Genomic DNA, 17999 nt, shown 5'->3' on the forward strand with positions numbered 1-17999 from the left:
CTTCATAAAGGTCTAGTATATCACCTTTCAAGGAAATTGTACTGAATTCTATAAGGTAACAAAGAGAACAATAGCTTTCAAAATTATTATTGCTTCTGAGTGGATTTTTCCATAACACACCTGAAATACACTTAAGTCATAAGCAGCAAGCAATCACCTATTCACTCAGTGAATTAATGTAACTTAATCCCTCCTATGTACAAGCACACACAAACACATGCGTGCACGCACGCACACACACACACACACACACACACACACACACACACGGGCCTGAAAAAACAGACAACGCAACATATATTATGGAAAATGCATATATATCTTAAATAATTTATTTTTCTCTTCATTAAAAACAAATTGATCGGGAGTTAAGAGGAAAATGAAAACATTTTTAAGTGAAGATATAATGAAAATCATCATGGGACAAAGGTCATTGAATCCTGGCAGAATGTGAAAATTAGAGAATTATAGGAAGATGGACCATCAAAGACAGAGTCATCTTTGAAAATGACTTGATCTTTCAAATTGTTTGTTTTGTACCTGATCATAGTGATGATGATGATATGATGATGATGACAATAATAATAGTGCCTATTATTTAGTGAACTCTGGCCTCATGAGATGCTCTTCTCAGCAGTTTTTGTGAATTTACTTATTCTCATCTCAAACTTGGGAAGTAGCTACTATTATTATCTCCATTTTACTAGTAAGAGAAGATTTAGGTAATATGTACCAAGTTCCTTTCCACACAAGAAGCAGAGGCTGGGTTGGAATGAGGCAGCTTGGCTATAAAGCACGGACTTTCAGCTATCACTGTCTCCCCTTGAGAAGCTTACAGAGTCAATGAGACATGACTGTATTTTCCTTTCCATTTCCCTTCAGACATGGGGGACTGACAGAACCAGTGACATCTTGGACTAGGAGGTCAGCATCATAGTGGGCAGCTATCTATATACAAAACAGACTGCTGGATCGGGTTGGGAGATATTCCCAGAAATCATGGTCTTTTGTTTACAATATGCAGAGAAAGGAAACTACTGTAGTGGAAATGTGACTGTTTCCTGGTATTCTCTTCTTTTCCCCAGATCTGCTTAGTCTAGTAGACAGGCATCAGGACTAGATGAAAGGCAGTTTTAAGAGCACCATTCTGCCCTTTATCTCACTGTAGCCTCTCCCTCTTTAGATATTTTCCTAAAACTACTTTTACATTCAACCTGTCACCTGTTCTGAAAAACACATTTTTTTTTCAGAATAATCCTAAGTACATGTATTCAGATCACTGACAACCATCCTTTGTTTCCTATACATAATGTAGAAAGGGCCTTAGTCTTGAAATCAAAAGATCTAGGTACAAGTTCCAGCTTGGCCACATACTACCTATATGCTTTTGGCCTTCCACTTGTGCTGCAGTTTTTTGGAAGCCTGCTTCCTACTTGTCTCTGCTGAATTGCCTGCTCTTCCACCACAATATAGAATTCTGAGAGCAGAAATATTGCTGGAGTTACTAAAATTATGTCACTGATGATGGGCAGTGGTGGACTGTTTCTGAGCCATTTGGATCCCTGACCCAGGGATGTTTTCACTGGGCCAGTCTGCCCTTGGGGACGCTTTGCAGAAGACAGCATTCTTTCCTTCTAACCCATCTAAGAGTGTTTTTCACATCCTCCCTGCTGTTAACAGCTCACAAAACTCTTGACTAGATTTGGATATAAATTAGAATCACAGTTGTGTCCCAAGTCACCCAAATTTAGAGGGTGGAAAATATAAAACAATGCTTTCCAGAGAGTATGCACACTTTATCCTGTGTGGCTTCAGGAAAGTTAGTTTATCTCTCCCAGCCTCACTTTTTGTATTTCTTGGTAATTTAAAAAATCAAAATGAGACATTTTATTTGAGAAAACACCTTTCACACTATAGATCGATTTACAAAAGTGGGGTACCATTTATATAAACATAAGATCCAAGTATTAGAAGGCAGTTTAAATCCTATTAGTTAGAAGGCAGTAATCAGGCATGGACTGAGAGAAATCTGAGATAATATCTTAATATCTGCCCTTGGGGAAGTGTGTCATCAGGTCAGCAGGTGATTTTTTTTTTTTTTTGGCCTACAAATGACATCTCCAAAGGTGAAAGAAAGTGCAAAGGCCTGGGGTATGGGCCACAGCATCTATCCTCTTAGGGAACATGTTTTTAGTGAGAGTAATACATTCTCAACTGAAAGCCTGATCCGCATCACTACAACTTCACAATGCCAAGGAATGAGGCATTTAAGAGACTAAGGTACAGTGCAATGTCTTGTTCCCAAATGAGTACTTTATCTTCTCTCTCTCATTCTTATTTATATTATAATTTTAGAAATTCTAGTCTCTCAAAAGCAGAGTAATTTCCTAGAGTTTTACAACAATAGTGTTGACAGGCAACTGCATTTTCCTCCTGAGATGACTCCTATTTCCGTGAGGTCAGGACTGCCAATGGGAGCACATATCAGGGGACAGGTTGATGGAAGAGAAGGCAAAAGGTCCAATTGTCCAGGGGCTGGGGATGGTGAACCTTAGCCAAAGGGAACAGAATGGAATCTGTGTACATCCTGCTGTGAGTGCTCACAATTTTTTCCCCTTTCCTTCCTTAATGGATAGCCTTAGAAGAAAGTGTGTTCCTTCTCAGCAAAGAGCTTTCCATTCATAGATTTAATGTATTCACGGTAATATGAATATATAGATAATCTTTTGATAAACTTTTCCAGGTACGTCAGAAATTTCATACACCTATGCATTTAAAAAATGATATGCCATTATGTGTGGTCAGAAAAATCACTGACTGGCATGAAAGTGATTAAAATCTAGTCAATTTCCCTGAATAGTTATGCAGGAGAAAGAAACATTAGTAATTTAATCCCTTATGTATATCTTTGGCTTTTTTCAATCTAGAGAGCTCTTTAAAATCCTTTATTTAACTAATCCTTATAAAAATTTGGAGCAGTTAGTAGGACAGATATTACTGTCCCAATATTTGCTGGGAGCAACCTGAGAACTGAGGTTACAAGATTTCAGTTACATCACTAGCTGTGGGCAGAGTTGAGACTTTGATAACATTGCATTTCTGGTCCAGAGCTCTTTTCTCTCGATTAGTTTTCCCAAAATGTGTTCTATGTGGCATTCATTCACTATAGGACAACTGCTGCAGAAAACAGAGTCCTAGGATCATAGAGGTCTAAGTAACTTTACGCTCATAACTTTTTTCCTCATATTCTATAATGTGCCTTAAAATAGTAGACACACTGGTAATTCCTGCAGGAAAGAACTTGTTCAGCTTATTTAACCTTGCATTTTACATAGTATTTGACTGCACACTACTTTTTCTTAAGTCCAAAATCACACTGTGGGAAACCCTGTTATGAAGCCATTTGTCTTCATAACAATTCAGGTTATTCACAATGAAAGAAGAATCTTTCTTTTGCAACTCTGATAGGAAGATATGTTTCCTATCAGAAATACGTTTGCTCAGAAATTTAAACAGAATCTCGAAGGCCAGCTTTAGGCAAAATTGTGAATTCTGTTAAGATGGCCATTGTGGAGGAAAGCAAAGACTCAGGATTGTAACAGATACTGGTCAGATGAGGGACTTTTTTTTCTGCCACTTATTAGCTGGGTGTACTCTGTCCAAGTACTTATCCCACCAAGCTTTAGTACCCTTGCCAGTAAAATGAAAGTAATTATTTTACACCCTTTAGAGGATTTCTGTGATGATTAAATGAGACAATGTACATACAGTCCTTGACCTGGAACCTGGTATCCAGTCAGTGTTCAGAAAACAATCTTATTAGTACTATTATTGTTAATCCTCCCCTTTCATACAGACTGCTGGTATTCCAGCAGCTGGTATCCCATTCTTTCTCTTCCTCTTCCTATTTTTCTACCCTGTCATACAATCTGAATGTATGGCTTTCAGCTATCTCACTTAGAGAATGTAGGGCAAAGATGGCTAATACAGCACCTTCAGAGACCAAGGAGCTGCCATAAGACTAAGCTGGGCTGGATTTTAGACAATCAGAGTCCAATTGTCTAAATTAAGCAAATGATGTTAAAGGGCCAAGCACGCCTGATGACTATTGCTGCTACTACTTTTTCGTGGTGTTGATACTATGCATAAATGTGAACCCAGTGATGTCAAATCTTCAGATATTTAAAAAGAAGCCAGAATGTTCATTTTTATTTGGGTTCCCCAATATTCAAATGTTCTGCTAGGGAAATCCAGCTTTTGGGCCATCATCTAATGATCCCTGGTACAAAGGATTTTCGGCTTCCTGACCTTATATAGAAATAAAAAGTTACAAGTTTAGAAGGGCCTAAGAGGTCATCTAGTTTAACTTTCAATCTGATGCTGAGATGTCCTCTATAATATCCCGGAGGAGCTGACCTCTAGCTACTCTGTCAAGATGCCTAGTCATGAAGAACTTGGTACCGCATGGAAAAAACACTTCTACTTTTTGTACACACAGTCCCATTGAGTCCTCATATAAACCCCATGCAGTAGATACTACTTTTTTTTTCATTGTAAGTATCATAAAATTAAGGCTCAGAGAGGGTATTTAACTCCCTTTAAAGTCACAAAGCTATTAAGCATCTGTAAGCTCTGAGATACAAACCCTAACTGTCCAGGTTCCAACGCCAATGAACTTAACCAGTGACTAAACAATTCTACTTGTTAAAATGTTCTGGTCTGATATAAAGCTGGAATTTGTTGCCCTGAAATGTCTACCCTTTAGTCCTAGTTCTGCTCTTCTGAGACACAAATAATAAGTATAATCCTTCTTCTATAAGACAGCCCTTCAAATACTTGAAGACAGCTCTCTTCTGTCTGCTAAATCCTCTCTTCACCAGGCTAAAGATACTTCTTCCTTTCCACTGACCCTTATGAGCTCCCAGCCACTTCATCATCCTCAACCTGCTCACCCAGAGAGGGTTGCAATTTGTCAAAATTGCTCTTAAACCCTGATGTTCAGAAGAGAATACAGTCCTTCTTTGTGGTTACACAAGTTCAGGCTAAGGCAGAAATAGCACCTCCCTTGTTTTGGACACTGTGCTTTTATTAGCACAACTCCACTTACATCTGATTTGGGGCAACTATGTCAAAAGATAAGCAAGCATTGAATGTTGGCCTAGAATCACCCCCTGTTTTTTTTTTTTTCTTTTTAACTTGAAATTAGGTAAAGTCACTTTTCTCTATCCCACTCCTGTTTCTTTTTTATTTCCCCCACACTCCTGGAATGTGTAAATTCCCCTGGCCAGTAGATCAAAGTTTTAAACCTAAGACTTAATATATATTCTTACTAAATACCATCTTATTAGATCCAGTTACTGTTTTGGGTTATACCAACCAGTGTTGCTTTGTTTTTCCTTAATTTGACAAGTTTAACAAAGCAGGAAAAAAAGAAAAAAAAATCCCTATAGTTCTGAATGCTTTTTCTTAACCACATAAATAAGTAATTTTTTCCATGTGATGCTCTAATACTTCTCCCAAACAAAGCAAAACAAAATGCTTCATACACATATTTGTTTCAAAAATATCATGCTATAAATATTCTTGTCTTGTTTAGTCCTTTTTAAAAATTTGGAATATATGAAGAAGCAAAAAGAGTGAAAAGAAAAATAATCTGTTCCTCACTGTTAAGTACATATGATATATATCACATATATAACAGTATACATATCAGTAGTAAAATTCAGAAATATTTGTATTAAAAAAGAATAGAGCAAATGAATATAGTCCATCCTTTTCAATCCAGATATTTCTGAATTTTGTTATCTGATATACTCATTAACCCTCCCAGCTTCCTGTCATTTCAGAGGTTAATCAAACATTCAATAGGCTCAGGCTGAGGACTTCCCACTAGAAGTTACCCTCCATGACATTCTTTAGCCAGGGGTTAGCAAACTGTGGCCTTGGATTAAATACTATCCCTGAACCTTTTTTTTATAAGTAAAGTTTTATTATAAGACAGACACTCCCATTTGTTAACAACCTGACTATGGTTGCTTTTGATGCTATAAAAGTTCTATTTAGTAGTGGCAACAGAGGCCAAATGATTTGCAAAAATGAAAGCATATTCTCTCTGGTCCTTTACAGAGAAAGCTTCCTAACTTCTGCATTAGTGGTCAGTTAGCAGTGCACATATCTTATTCAATTTATTATTGAGAACTGAAACTGGAATAATTCCCTATGCTTGTGTTAAACTATACTGAAAGCAGAAGTAATTTAGTTATTTGCTTGAAGAAGTTTTTGCTTCTACAGTATAAAACTTTCAAGACCAACATTAATCTCTACATTGAGTCTTACCTCATGCATGGTGCCCATCAACCTAAAGCTATTATACCTTATACTGTAAACTCTGTCCATTTTTTTTTTTTTGGTCAGTTTCTCATCACTCAAGAGCAATCTTAAAATCACTTAGTTCAGGCCATAAAAACCTATAAATATTATCTATAACTCCCCCTTCTGAGATAGTATTAAGATTTCGTCAGGTCCATATTAAGTATAATAAACTTAGATTTGTCTGAACAGCAAGTATTTCTTGTCACCATTTTCAGAGATGAGAGTTGATATTACAAATCCTCCATAACTCCATTATCATCCACACTGATTCTCTCATTGCGATTAATAGAAATACCTAGAGCACTTCTATGTGATGTAATGACTGGCATTTTTCAGTAGGGAAAAGAGGTTCACAGATGCTGAAGCTATACTTAGGTGCCCTGCGCAGTGTCACAGATCAAGAGGGACATGTAGGAGGAAGGATGCCTTATCAGGGATCTGCCTTCAGGTCTCACTGTAGGTCATGGTCTGAATAGGGATAGTCATTTACCTCTTCGAGGTCTCAGTTCCTCACCTATGAAAGCAATATTATCTATAGTCAGATAGTTCCTGACTTATGATGGTTCAGTTTACAAGTTTTCAATTTAACTTTGAATTTTGATATTTTCCTAGGCTAGCAATATACCATATTCTCTCATGATGCTTGAAAGCTACAGCTTCCAGGCAGCCAATCAATCACATAGGTAAACAACCAATATACTTACACTGATACACTTAGAACTATTCTGTACTCACACAACTGTTCTGTTTTTACTTTCAGTATAGTATTCAACACATTACAAGAGATATTCAACACTTTATTATAAAAGAGGCTTTGCCCAAGTGGAGGCTAAAGTAGGTGTTCTGAGTACGTTTAAGGTAGGCTAGGTTAAATTATGCTGTTCAGTAGGTTAGGTGTATTAAATGCACTTTTGACTTAGGATATTTTCAACTTACAATGGTTTTATTGGTATATAACTCCATCATAAGTCCAGGAAGATTTGTAGTGTCTAGTCGAGTCTGTAATTTCTTTCAATCCTAAAATTCATTGAAAGTGTGATTTCTTATCAGTTAGAAAACTAATTTCTCCATGCTGGTCTCTTTCAGCAAGACTCTATTGCCTCAGGCAAAAGGCAGATGCAATAGACTGTATTGATGACTAAGTTAAGTTCTACAGCTTGACTGCTCTAATAAAAAAATGTAGAAATGATTCTATTTTTATAACAAACATACTTGCATTTGTTTCAAGCTGTTAAGAACTTAACATGTAATCATGCCTCCTCTAAGAAAAGAAGGAATGCTTTTTCTATGACTGTATTAAACATGCTGTGTTATATCTCTCTACTAATCTATCATCTATTATGACTGCCTATTTTGAGAGCTGGCATAACAATTATCATAAGTGATAGCATTATATTCTGAAAACAAAGAGTGTGATGGCACAATTTATCGTGCTACTTTGCCTGACTTGATGACAGTTGGGATTTCGTAGTCTAACTCAAATTTTTCAGACCATAAATATTTCATTTTTTAATTTATTATTGATCTAGTTTGATAGTAAATACCTCCATGTATGTGCTGAGGTTGAAAATCTGTTGTACAATTATTAAGCATCTTCCTTTCTATCTGGCATGGATTTTTTATCACACTGAAATAAAACAGTAGGACTACCTAAAGAAAATGGATTTGGGATTTTTAATTTATCTAATGCAGTTAATTAACTGGTCAATTAAAAACAAAAGGGTAATTAGTGCCAAGCACATTTGTTCTGATGATAAACATGCCATCTGAAAATGGATCTTAATCTCTGCTATGAAATTCTTTAATGCCAAAGCAATGTTGCCTAAGTAGAGAAAGAATAAAGCCCATTCGGAGTAGTACACTTGCAACAATGATTCCCATTCATGCTAAAGCAACATAATTAAGATAGAGAAGTTGGCCAATGTTCCAACATTGGTCATTCTAGTCCTCTGTATTTAAAGTGATCATTAAAGCCAATTACTAGTAGCTTGTTCTTTTTTTTTTTTTTTTTTTTTGCCATTTCTTGAGCCGCTCCCATGGCATGTGGAGGTTCCCAGGCTAGGGGTTGAATCAGAGCTGTAGCTGCCGGCCTATGCCAGAGCCACAGCAACGCGGGATCCAAGCCACATCTGAGACCTACACCACAGCTCACGGCAATGCCAGATCCTTAACCCACTGAGCAAGGCCAGGGATCAAACCTGCAACCTCATGGTTACTAGTCGGATTCATTAACCACTGAGCCACGATGGGAACTCCACTAGTAGCTTCTTTTATCTACTACCAAAGTGAGAAAATCTTTTAAGAGAGTACAAAAGGGGTAAGAAACAAGTAACTTTTAACTGACCTGAGGATTTCTATACCCAGTATGTATTAATGAACATAATTCTCCATTACCCAAATGGACATCACATAGATACATCTACAGGTATTGAAGAGCATCAGGTTGAAAGAGTTAGACAAGAATAACTCCCCACATTTGCCTGTCATTTCGTGTGATGTGTCAGATCCTCTTAGGGATTCTCTGTAGCTTGTAAGTGTAGTTGGTGAGTACCAACTAGAACCCTCCATGAGCCACTTCCAAAGGGCTTTACTGCACTCCGAATGCACATCCACCTGCCATTTTACTTAAGTAAATGCTGCCACTTCTCAGTGCAAAGAGAAGCTGAAAAGTTCTTTTGTAAATGATAAAAATCAGAAATATATGCCATCTCTCTATTGGTAACATCCATGGTCTCCCATGTCTGCTGAGCACAGCACAGTTTAACATGGCAACAACCTCCCAGAATTAATCTGTTGCCTGAAGTCTAGCCAATACTTGACTTCCTAACCATTCCTAGTTTACTAGCGTTTGTGTCACATTTATAGACTGATGAATGTTTTTGTATCCAAGAAATAGATTGACTGATGGCTTTCTATTTCAAGAAAATGGGTTACTCTGAACCAAACAAAGGAACTGCTCATTATTTGAGAGTTAAAAACAATTAGCATTAGGTACAATCTCATAGATAGAGCAGTATTCTTCGAATTTTTCTCTCACATGCCTTCTGAGTGACTGATGCTGATTAGTGACATGTGGTAAGAAAGATGACGTTAAGGCAGGACACTAACAGTCTGAGGCCACATCAAAATCAAGACCCATTTTTTTTTTTTCCCTACTGAACATGTGCAGTTCTTGCTGAGTATGTAAACATGGGGTTAGAGAGAGTTCCACATCCCTTTACCTGAAATCCTCACAGCCATATATTCCTAGAGTTTAGAATATGCTAGAGCTGAGATCAGCAACAGCACTTCCAGAAACTCTAAAGCTATAAAGAACTGGATACTAAATATTTTCAGTTTGGGGGCCATATGGTCTCTGGCACAACTATTTGACTCTCCCTTTGTAGCACAAAAGCAACCATAGATAGTACATTGATACATAGGTGTGTTGGGTTACTATGAAACTGTATGTACAAAAATGGGTAGACTGAATTTGGTCAGCGCACTATAGTTTGCTGATCCCTATTTTAGCCTTTAGAAAGGCAATGTGGTGCAAATTTACATAGATTTAGACAATGCCTTCAGCGAGCAACAGCTCTATTATCAACCAACATTTCTTGTTCAGCAGCAAAACCAAAGCATTCAGACCAAACAACCTCAACGAAACTTACTAAACAATCTCACAGTAGAGTTCCCATCATGGCGCAGCAGAAAGGAATCTGACTAGGAACCATGAGGTTGCGGGTTTGATCCCTGGCCCCACTCAGTGGGTTATGGATCCGGCAATGCCATGAGCTGTAGTGTAGGTGGAAGACACGGTTCCGATCTGGTGTTGCTGTGGCTGTGGTGCAGGCTGGCAGCTACAGCTCAGATTAGACCCCTGGCCTGGGAACCTCCATATACCAGGGGTGTGGCCCTAAAAAGACAAAAAGACAAAACAAAAAACAAAAACAAAACAACCTCACAGTAATTCAGTACAGGTTTTTACTACCAAGTGAATTTTGCCACCCAATTTACAAGAATATTTCGATTCTCGGAGGATTAAAAAATTTTTAATTGGCCTTGAAAGAAAGGATCATGGATCTATACATATTCTTGTGTTGAAGTATTTGAAATTGGTACTTTTTGCATTGAGAAATGCTATAGTCTGAAGGGGACAAGTTTGTCCAGTAATAAAAGAGCAATAGCTTAGCAGCTGGGTCATGAACCATTCACTTCTCCAGGCCAAAATGATATTTAAAATATCATATGGCTTATAAACCTCATCTAAAACAAAGTGCTAGTGATACATTTTTTAAACTTTTTTAGAGCTTCTGGAAGTTCTCTTAAGTTGAGTTTATACACTGGCCTCTTTTATTCTGCCTCAAGCAAACTTTAGAATTCTAGGAATCTAGAAATAATTCCTGTGGCTATTTTGCATGTCAGTGGCCAGCATAAATTTTACCTGCTGAATATATCTACTCTATTTTTCTGTGGATAAGCAACTAGACTCTTCTTATCTGGATTGTTCTTATGGAGCCAGTGTATTCTCCTTCCTCAGGCAATTTAAACTTTTACAAATGGCAACTGATGCATAAATATTAGCTATTTAGGGTGTCTTTACAGAGCCCTGTCAAATAAAAATCTCCTGGGCTTTGCCCTCATTACAGGATGTTGATAAGCAATCAAATGGTAAAGGGCAATATTTGCAGTGAAATTATACACTGGGTTGAACAAAATAATCTTAGAATATTAGAGCTGAAATAAATTTAAGAGTGATCTCTAGGTCAAGCCTTTCTATTTTCATAGGAGGGCACTGATAAATAATGTGATTGTAAATGAAAACACCCCAAAATTACTAAGCTAGTTAAGGGAAAAAAAAAGTAGAAGCAATGTCTCTAGATTCCCAGTTTAGCCTCTTCTTCCTAATACGAGACTATTTGCTTGTCAAATCAAACACATACTTACTGAATATCCATGAGTTCTACATTGCATTTTTTTTTTTTTGCTTTTTAGGGCCACACTCCTGGCACATGGAGGTTCCCAGGCTGGGGATTGAATAAGAGCTACAGATGCCGACCTACACTACAGCCACAGTAACACCAGATCCGAGCCATGTCTGTGACCTACACCACAGCTCTCGGCAATGCCAGATCTTTAATCCACTGGGCGAGGCCAGGGATCAAATCGGCAACCTCATGGTTCCTAGTCAGATTTGTTTCCACTCTGCCACAACGGGAACTCCTCTACATTACATATAACACCATGTATTATCAGCAAGTATCACACATGGCTTTATCTTCAAGATAAGGTATGAAAGTGCTGGCAATATAATGGAGCTTTTGATAAATACAAAGTTTTAAGAGTATCATAATAGTTTGCCCTTGTATCTTTAAGGAAAACTTTATATAAATTCAGATTGAAAAATGAATATACTAGCCAGATGATTTTGGTTGCAAGAGACAAAAATACAACAAAAACTAGATTAAGCAAAAAAAAAAATTGTCTTATTCACATCTGGAAATTTCAGGGATTTAAGCATGACAAGGAGTTTCATAATTTCATGATGTCAGATTAGACTATAGGTTCTTTAGATGAAGGATCACAACTTAATAACACTCAGATATGTGAAAGTGGAATGTATGAAGCAAAATTCTTGTTTCCTAAATATTCAAATGAGAGAAAGGACATGAAGTAGGGTGACCCAGAGACAGGATAACAGCAAATTGGGATTTATGTATGGCAAGTATGTATGGACAGGATAACAGCAGCTTATGTGTAACAAGTGGGGTTGGACTAGCTGGGTTTTGAAGGCTTCTAGGAGATTGGGTATTTTGTTTGTTTTTATTTTTTTATTAAAGTGTAGTTGATTTAGAGTGTTGTGTCAATTTTTACTGTACAGCATATGACCCACTCATACATACATATACATTCTTTTTCTCATACTACCGTCCATCTTATTCTACCCCAAGAGATTGGATATAGTTCCCTGTGTTGTAGAGTAGGACCTCATTGCTTATCCATTCTAAATGTAATAGTTTGCACCTACCAACACCACATTTTGAATAATTCCACCAGCCCTAGGGAGAAGGGCCATGCCTGGTTGTTAAATAACTGGAGGCCTCTGGAAATTGAATTTGTGTGCATTAGAATCCAGGAGTGTTAGACCTGATAAGGGAAGTAATAGGGGTGGGGACTTAGCAAACTGTCACAGGGCATTGAGAGTTTTTAGCCATGTCTTCAAAACTGAGTCAAGATACCACTTGTGAAATTTTATATTACATTGGATCAACAAAATTATGTCTTAGCAATTGAACTCTCCTAAGAGTACTGACAAAGTTCTTGGCTCTGTTAACATTGGTTTGGATTGGGCCATGTGCCCATCCTTTTACAAAACACTGCAGCCAGGGCAGTGGATTCTTAATTGACATAGCTCATCCCTGAAGCTAGGGAGATGGAGGAAACCTCACTCAAATTATAGGGACTTAGGTTGTCCAGGGAAGCGGTTCCTCAAAACAAAACAAAAACAAAACAAAACCCAAAACAACACAAAAAACACAGAGCTTTTATCAGAAGAAGGAGGAAAAATTGTTTGGTTGGAAAAAATAACACAATGTCCACCAAATAAGTTGGAATTATACGTTTTTGCATTTTACTCTATCCCTTCCCTTCTATTCTCTACATCAGCCAGAGTGATTCTTTTCTTTTTTTGTTGTTTTTTTTGTTTTTGTTTTTTTTGTTTTGCACTTTAGGGCCACACCTGCTGCATATGGAATTCCCAGGCTAGAGGTTGAATCAGAGCTACAGCTGCCAGTCACAGCCACAGCCGCAGCAACGTGGGATCCAAGCTGCATCTGTGACCTACACCACAGCTCACAGCTATGCCAGATCCTTAACCCACTGGGTGTGGCCAGGGATCAAACCTGCAGCCTCTTAGATACTAGCTGGGCTCAAAACAGCTGAGCCACAATGGGAATTTCCCAGAGTGATTTTTGTAAATTGTGATTTTCTAAATTGTGATTTTCTAAATTAAACTGTTTAGTCCTACTTAAAAGTCTTTACTTATAACTTGAAAGTACAAAATTCATCCTTGTCAAAACGGCCCATAGGCCTAGCCTAGTTCAGCCTTTTTGTCCTGCTCAAACAAAATGTCTCTTGTCATTGTCCTTCTGAATAGCAAAAAGGATTTTTTGAGGTCTTTGAGAGTGTACACTCAGGCCTCCCTCAGGACCTGTCACATCTTTCTCCCTTTTGCTTAGGCACCTAGTAGTTTCTGCCCTCATTCTTACCTATCTTTATCCTGCTGTCCTATACTCCCTACCTCAAGCACCTGCACTCTTTGCCTAGCTAAGAGCTACTTATCTTTTGAGCCTAAGTTCAAAAATACTTCTGGAACCCCACCTCAGAGATCTCATACACTGTACTTGTTTTCTTCAAAGCATTACAATATTTACCACTTCTAACTATTTAAGTGTTTGTATGTGTGTGTTTGATTTTGCTCCTTTTGTTGAAAGTCTGTGTCTCTGGTAAGATGGCAACTCTTCATGGGTAGAAATGAAAGGTTTTAGGTTCACTATTAACACTAAAGTATTTAATGTCTGGCAGAGAATGAATATAAATAAATACTTCTTGAAAAATATAAATTAATGAATGGATATAGAGCATAATTTCTCTTAAGTGTAAGGTTGTTAAGTGCTCTGAACCTGTGGTGTCAAAAAACTGGAAAGATGATGTAAGGTATGAGAGAATTCCTGGAAGGACATTATCAATTCAATATAGCATATTGACCTGAATATAGTTTATTTTCATTTTTATCTTTATTATCTGACTAAATTTGAAAGCATTTAACTTAGATTTTATAAAGACTTAAAGCTTAATATGGTCAATGTTTTTGGTTTAATTTGAAGTAACTAATAACAGAGAGAAATTAAAGGTTTTTAGAATTTAAAAATACACCAAGAAATGATTAAAATTTTATTATTTACTAATTTTACACTAAAAATCCACATACTTCCAAAACATACTTGAAGTTGCAAAAAATACATCTTTCCATTAGTAAAAAGTTTCCAAAGGGTTCTATCATTTAATATATAATAATTTTGTCAAATGTGACCTAGGTGAGTTTATTCTATACTTTTCTGAAATTATGAGTTTATGAGTCTCATACAAGATTTCATTTTTGGAGTAAAAGCCAAACAAACACTTTGTCTGGATTTCATTTATATTTAGAAAGTTTAAATGTCAAAATAGATTAGAGAAAATTATGACATGATAGCATAGGAAAAGTTTATCTAATATTTGAAAGATAATACTTCCAGAAATTGACTTCCTGAAGAAATTTTGTAGCCTAATATTAATTTTAATTCTAGTAACATTAGGAAAGATAATGTTTCCTAATTAATATATTCTCGACAATATTTATAAAAATACTTAAAAATCCATGAAATGTATAAAGTCACTGTTAACATATATATAATAGTGCAATGTTTTATCTTATTCCTAATGGTACAGAATCAAAAATAGAAGTCACCAACAGAATTGTGCTAGTTGGTTATATGTTTTTAAAACTCTAACATTTCAAAAATTACTAAATTTAAAGTTATACTTATAAAAATTTTAATCCACATAGAATATATTCAGTTGAATTGCATTTTATAATAAATTATACATAAGGGGTGAATTGAAATAATGGGAATATGAGTTTTTATTATGGAAATTTTGCAAATTACACATGTATGTAAAGAGTAGACCTTTAGGTTGCTTTATTTAGGTTAATAGTATTTTAATGTTAATTTGAATCAATATGTAACAATTTATATACATTTTAGAATATATATGTTTATATATTTGTAATTTCATGACAATTTTGTTTCTTTCAGACTCTTGAAATTCTGACTGAAGATAGACATTTTTTTTTCTGCCTGATTGTATGGGAGAAATTTTGACCTTAGAAGGTGGAAATGAGGTTGCTATGGAAACTGGTAATTCTGCTGCCACTCATAAATACTTGCTCAGGTAAAGTGTTCTATTATTATAAGTTTTGATTGATAATCTATTGGTATTTTATTCTTTTCTACAGGTGAAGCAATTTTCAAATACATAATACTTATTTAAATGACTAAGTGATAAAATTTTGAAGGTAATCTCTATGGCTAATATAAGGGGTTAAATCTTTAAAAAATAAATCAAGTGCTCTTTTTAAATAGAACAAAGTTTATTTCAATTATAAATTTCCAATATGACATTTTATAGTAAATATTGTGATTACATAATTCTGACACCAATAAATAATGAAGAATACTTCTTTTTTATTTACTTTAGAGTGAGGTTTTTAAAAATTAAAATTGAAACGTATATTTTCCCTCAAATTTAGAATTTGGAATGAATAAAAATCTATACTGATAGAGAAGAAAAAGTGATGTAGAATGTCACATCACACGTAAAATAACTTTAGAATTTTTTTCCTTCCATTTTAATGATACATTCTTTTATTTAAGTTAAATATGTTCAGATCTGTGTATTAGCAGCTTTTGCTGTGTAACAAACCATCCCACATCTGAGCAGATTAAAAATAAAAAATTTCCATGTATTTAGTTGACAAGTCTGTAGGTTGGTGATTTAAAATGAATTCAACTTGGCTATTCCTTTGGTTTTGCCTGAGTGCACTACATTTGTAATTAAATACTGGGTCTCTGGGTTCCCGCTAGTCTAGGATAGTTTCAGCTGGGAGTACTGGGCTTTCTCTCCCCTAAGCCAAATGTTTTTTTCATCCTCCTTGAATCTGAGCTCCTTCATATAGTGCCTGCTCAGGATTCCAAGAGGAATCAGAAGTGTGCAAGAATTTTTAATGTTAAGGCTTGTAAATAACACAATGTTATTTCTGCTTCATTATTTCTCTCCCCCACCCCACTTCCCCAGCCTCATTTCTGGTCACCTCATGGCATATAGAGCTCCTGAGTCTGGGGTCAGATCTGAGCCACAGTCACCACCTAAGCCTCATCTGCGGCAATGCTGGATCTGTAACCCACTGTGCCAAGGCTGGGGATCAAATCCATGTCCCAGGGCTCCCAAGACACTGCTGATTCCATTGCACCACAGCAGGAGCTCCTGCTTCATTCTTTTAACCATTCCAAGTCATTCAATCTGTCCAGATTCAAGGAATATGAAAATATAATGTATCTCTTGATTTAAAAAGCTACAAAGTAACACTGTAAAGGGGCATGGAAATAGTAAAGGAGAAGATAGTGACTATTCTTAAAAATATTTAGTCACAGTCTGTTAAGAACAAAGAATTATATCCCGAATTATCAAGCTTACCTAAGTGAGTTGCCACAGATCACGGGCACTGGGTCATCTTATTGTCAGAGCAGCTCAGCATCAACTATGGCCATGAGTACTACTGAAGTTTTAAATATTCATAACAAACCTCTAATACATTAGGAGAAACACAGGAACAAACGTAGTAACTTACAAGTCAGAAACACAGGAACTGTAAGAGACAAATATTTAATAGCAAAGATACTACTCTTAAAAGCTATGAGAAAGCTAAAATACAAAGACATCAACCATTAGAATCAGAAAACCATAATAATAAAAGTATTTTTTACTACTACAGAATCCAGAGGCTAGAGGTGTGACAGCATATTTATTCAAAGTTATTACATTATTTTGATTCATGTTTGTAACAAAGAATGAGTTAAATAACAATGTATTTTTGTAGTAGATGAAAAAAACAAACAAAAAAAAGCAGTCACCAAGGTGGCCCCAAATTATACATATGTGGATAAATATTATATTCCTGGGAGTTCCTGTCGTGGCTGAGCAGTAACAAATCTGACTAGTATCCGTGAGATGCGGGTTCAATCTCTGGCCTTGTTCAGTGGCTTAAGGGAACCGGCATTACCATGGAGCTGTGGTGTGGGCCACAGATGTGGCTTGGATCCTGCCATTGCTGTGGCTATGGTGTAGGCCAGCAGCTGTAGCAACAACTCAACCCTAGCCTGGGAATTTCCATGTTCCATGGGTGAGGCCCTAAAAAAGACTATAGATATAGTCCTACCCTCAAGTTTCAGCTTCTTGTCAAAATTTAACATTAACATTTTGCCTTTTAAATATCTATATTGAATCAGCACAGTATCTCTAAAATACTTTTTATGTTAAATTAAAATAAATTATTATTCTCAGAGCACATATCAGATCTGAGAAGTCTTCTAGTTCTTCTGTTAACTTTTATTTATCCAAATTGGATGTGATTCAACATGTCCTTTTGCTTTATCCTAAAGGGAAAAATAATCATATATCCTTGGTGTACAATTTTCTTGTGAAAGAACAGATTGGACCTTTTTTTACAAAAGCTACTGCTATTGGAGTTCCCGTGGTGGCGCGGTGGTTAACGAATCCGTCTAGGAACCATGAGGTTGCGGGTTTGAACCCTGCCCTTGCTCAGTGGGTTAACGATCCGGCGTTGCCGTGAGCTGTGGTATAGGTCGCAGAGGTGGCTCGGATCCTGCGCTGCTGTGGCTCTGGCGTAGGCTGGTGGCTACAGCTCCGATTAGACCCCTATCCTGGGAACCTCCATATGCTCTGGGAGCGGCCCAAGAAATGGCAAAAAGACAAAAAAAAAAAAAAAAGCTATTGCTATTTAAATAAGATAATCTAAGCTAAGTATT

General features: G+C 36.5%; 1 protein-coding gene across 3 annotated transcripts in view; it reads left to right on the plus strand.

Moving 5' to 3' along the window:
- CNTN6 (contactin 6) overlaps window positions 1–17999 on the plus strand; it is a 292494-nt gene that overhangs the window by 39924 nt on the left and 234571 nt on the right. For 2 of the 3 annotated variants that reach the window (XM_047754541.1, XM_047754553.1), the window contains exon 2: window positions 15210–15339. In XM_047754541.1, coding sequence (XP_047610497.1) covers window positions 15291–15339 — 49 coding nt within the window. In that variant the 5' untranslated portion in view covers window positions 15210–15290. Of the gene's footprint in view, window positions 1–15209; window positions 15346–17999 lie in introns of all 3 variants that reach the window. The other variant, XM_047754561.1, reaches the window with a different exon arrangement.

The sequence above is a fragment of the Phacochoerus africanus genome, chromosome 1 (genome assembly GCF_016906955.1).
Source record: "Phacochoerus africanus isolate WHEZ1 chromosome 1, ROS_Pafr_v1, whole genome shotgun sequence".
Taxonomy (NCBI): Eukaryota; Metazoa; Chordata; class Mammalia; order Artiodactyla; family Suidae; genus Phacochoerus; species Phacochoerus africanus.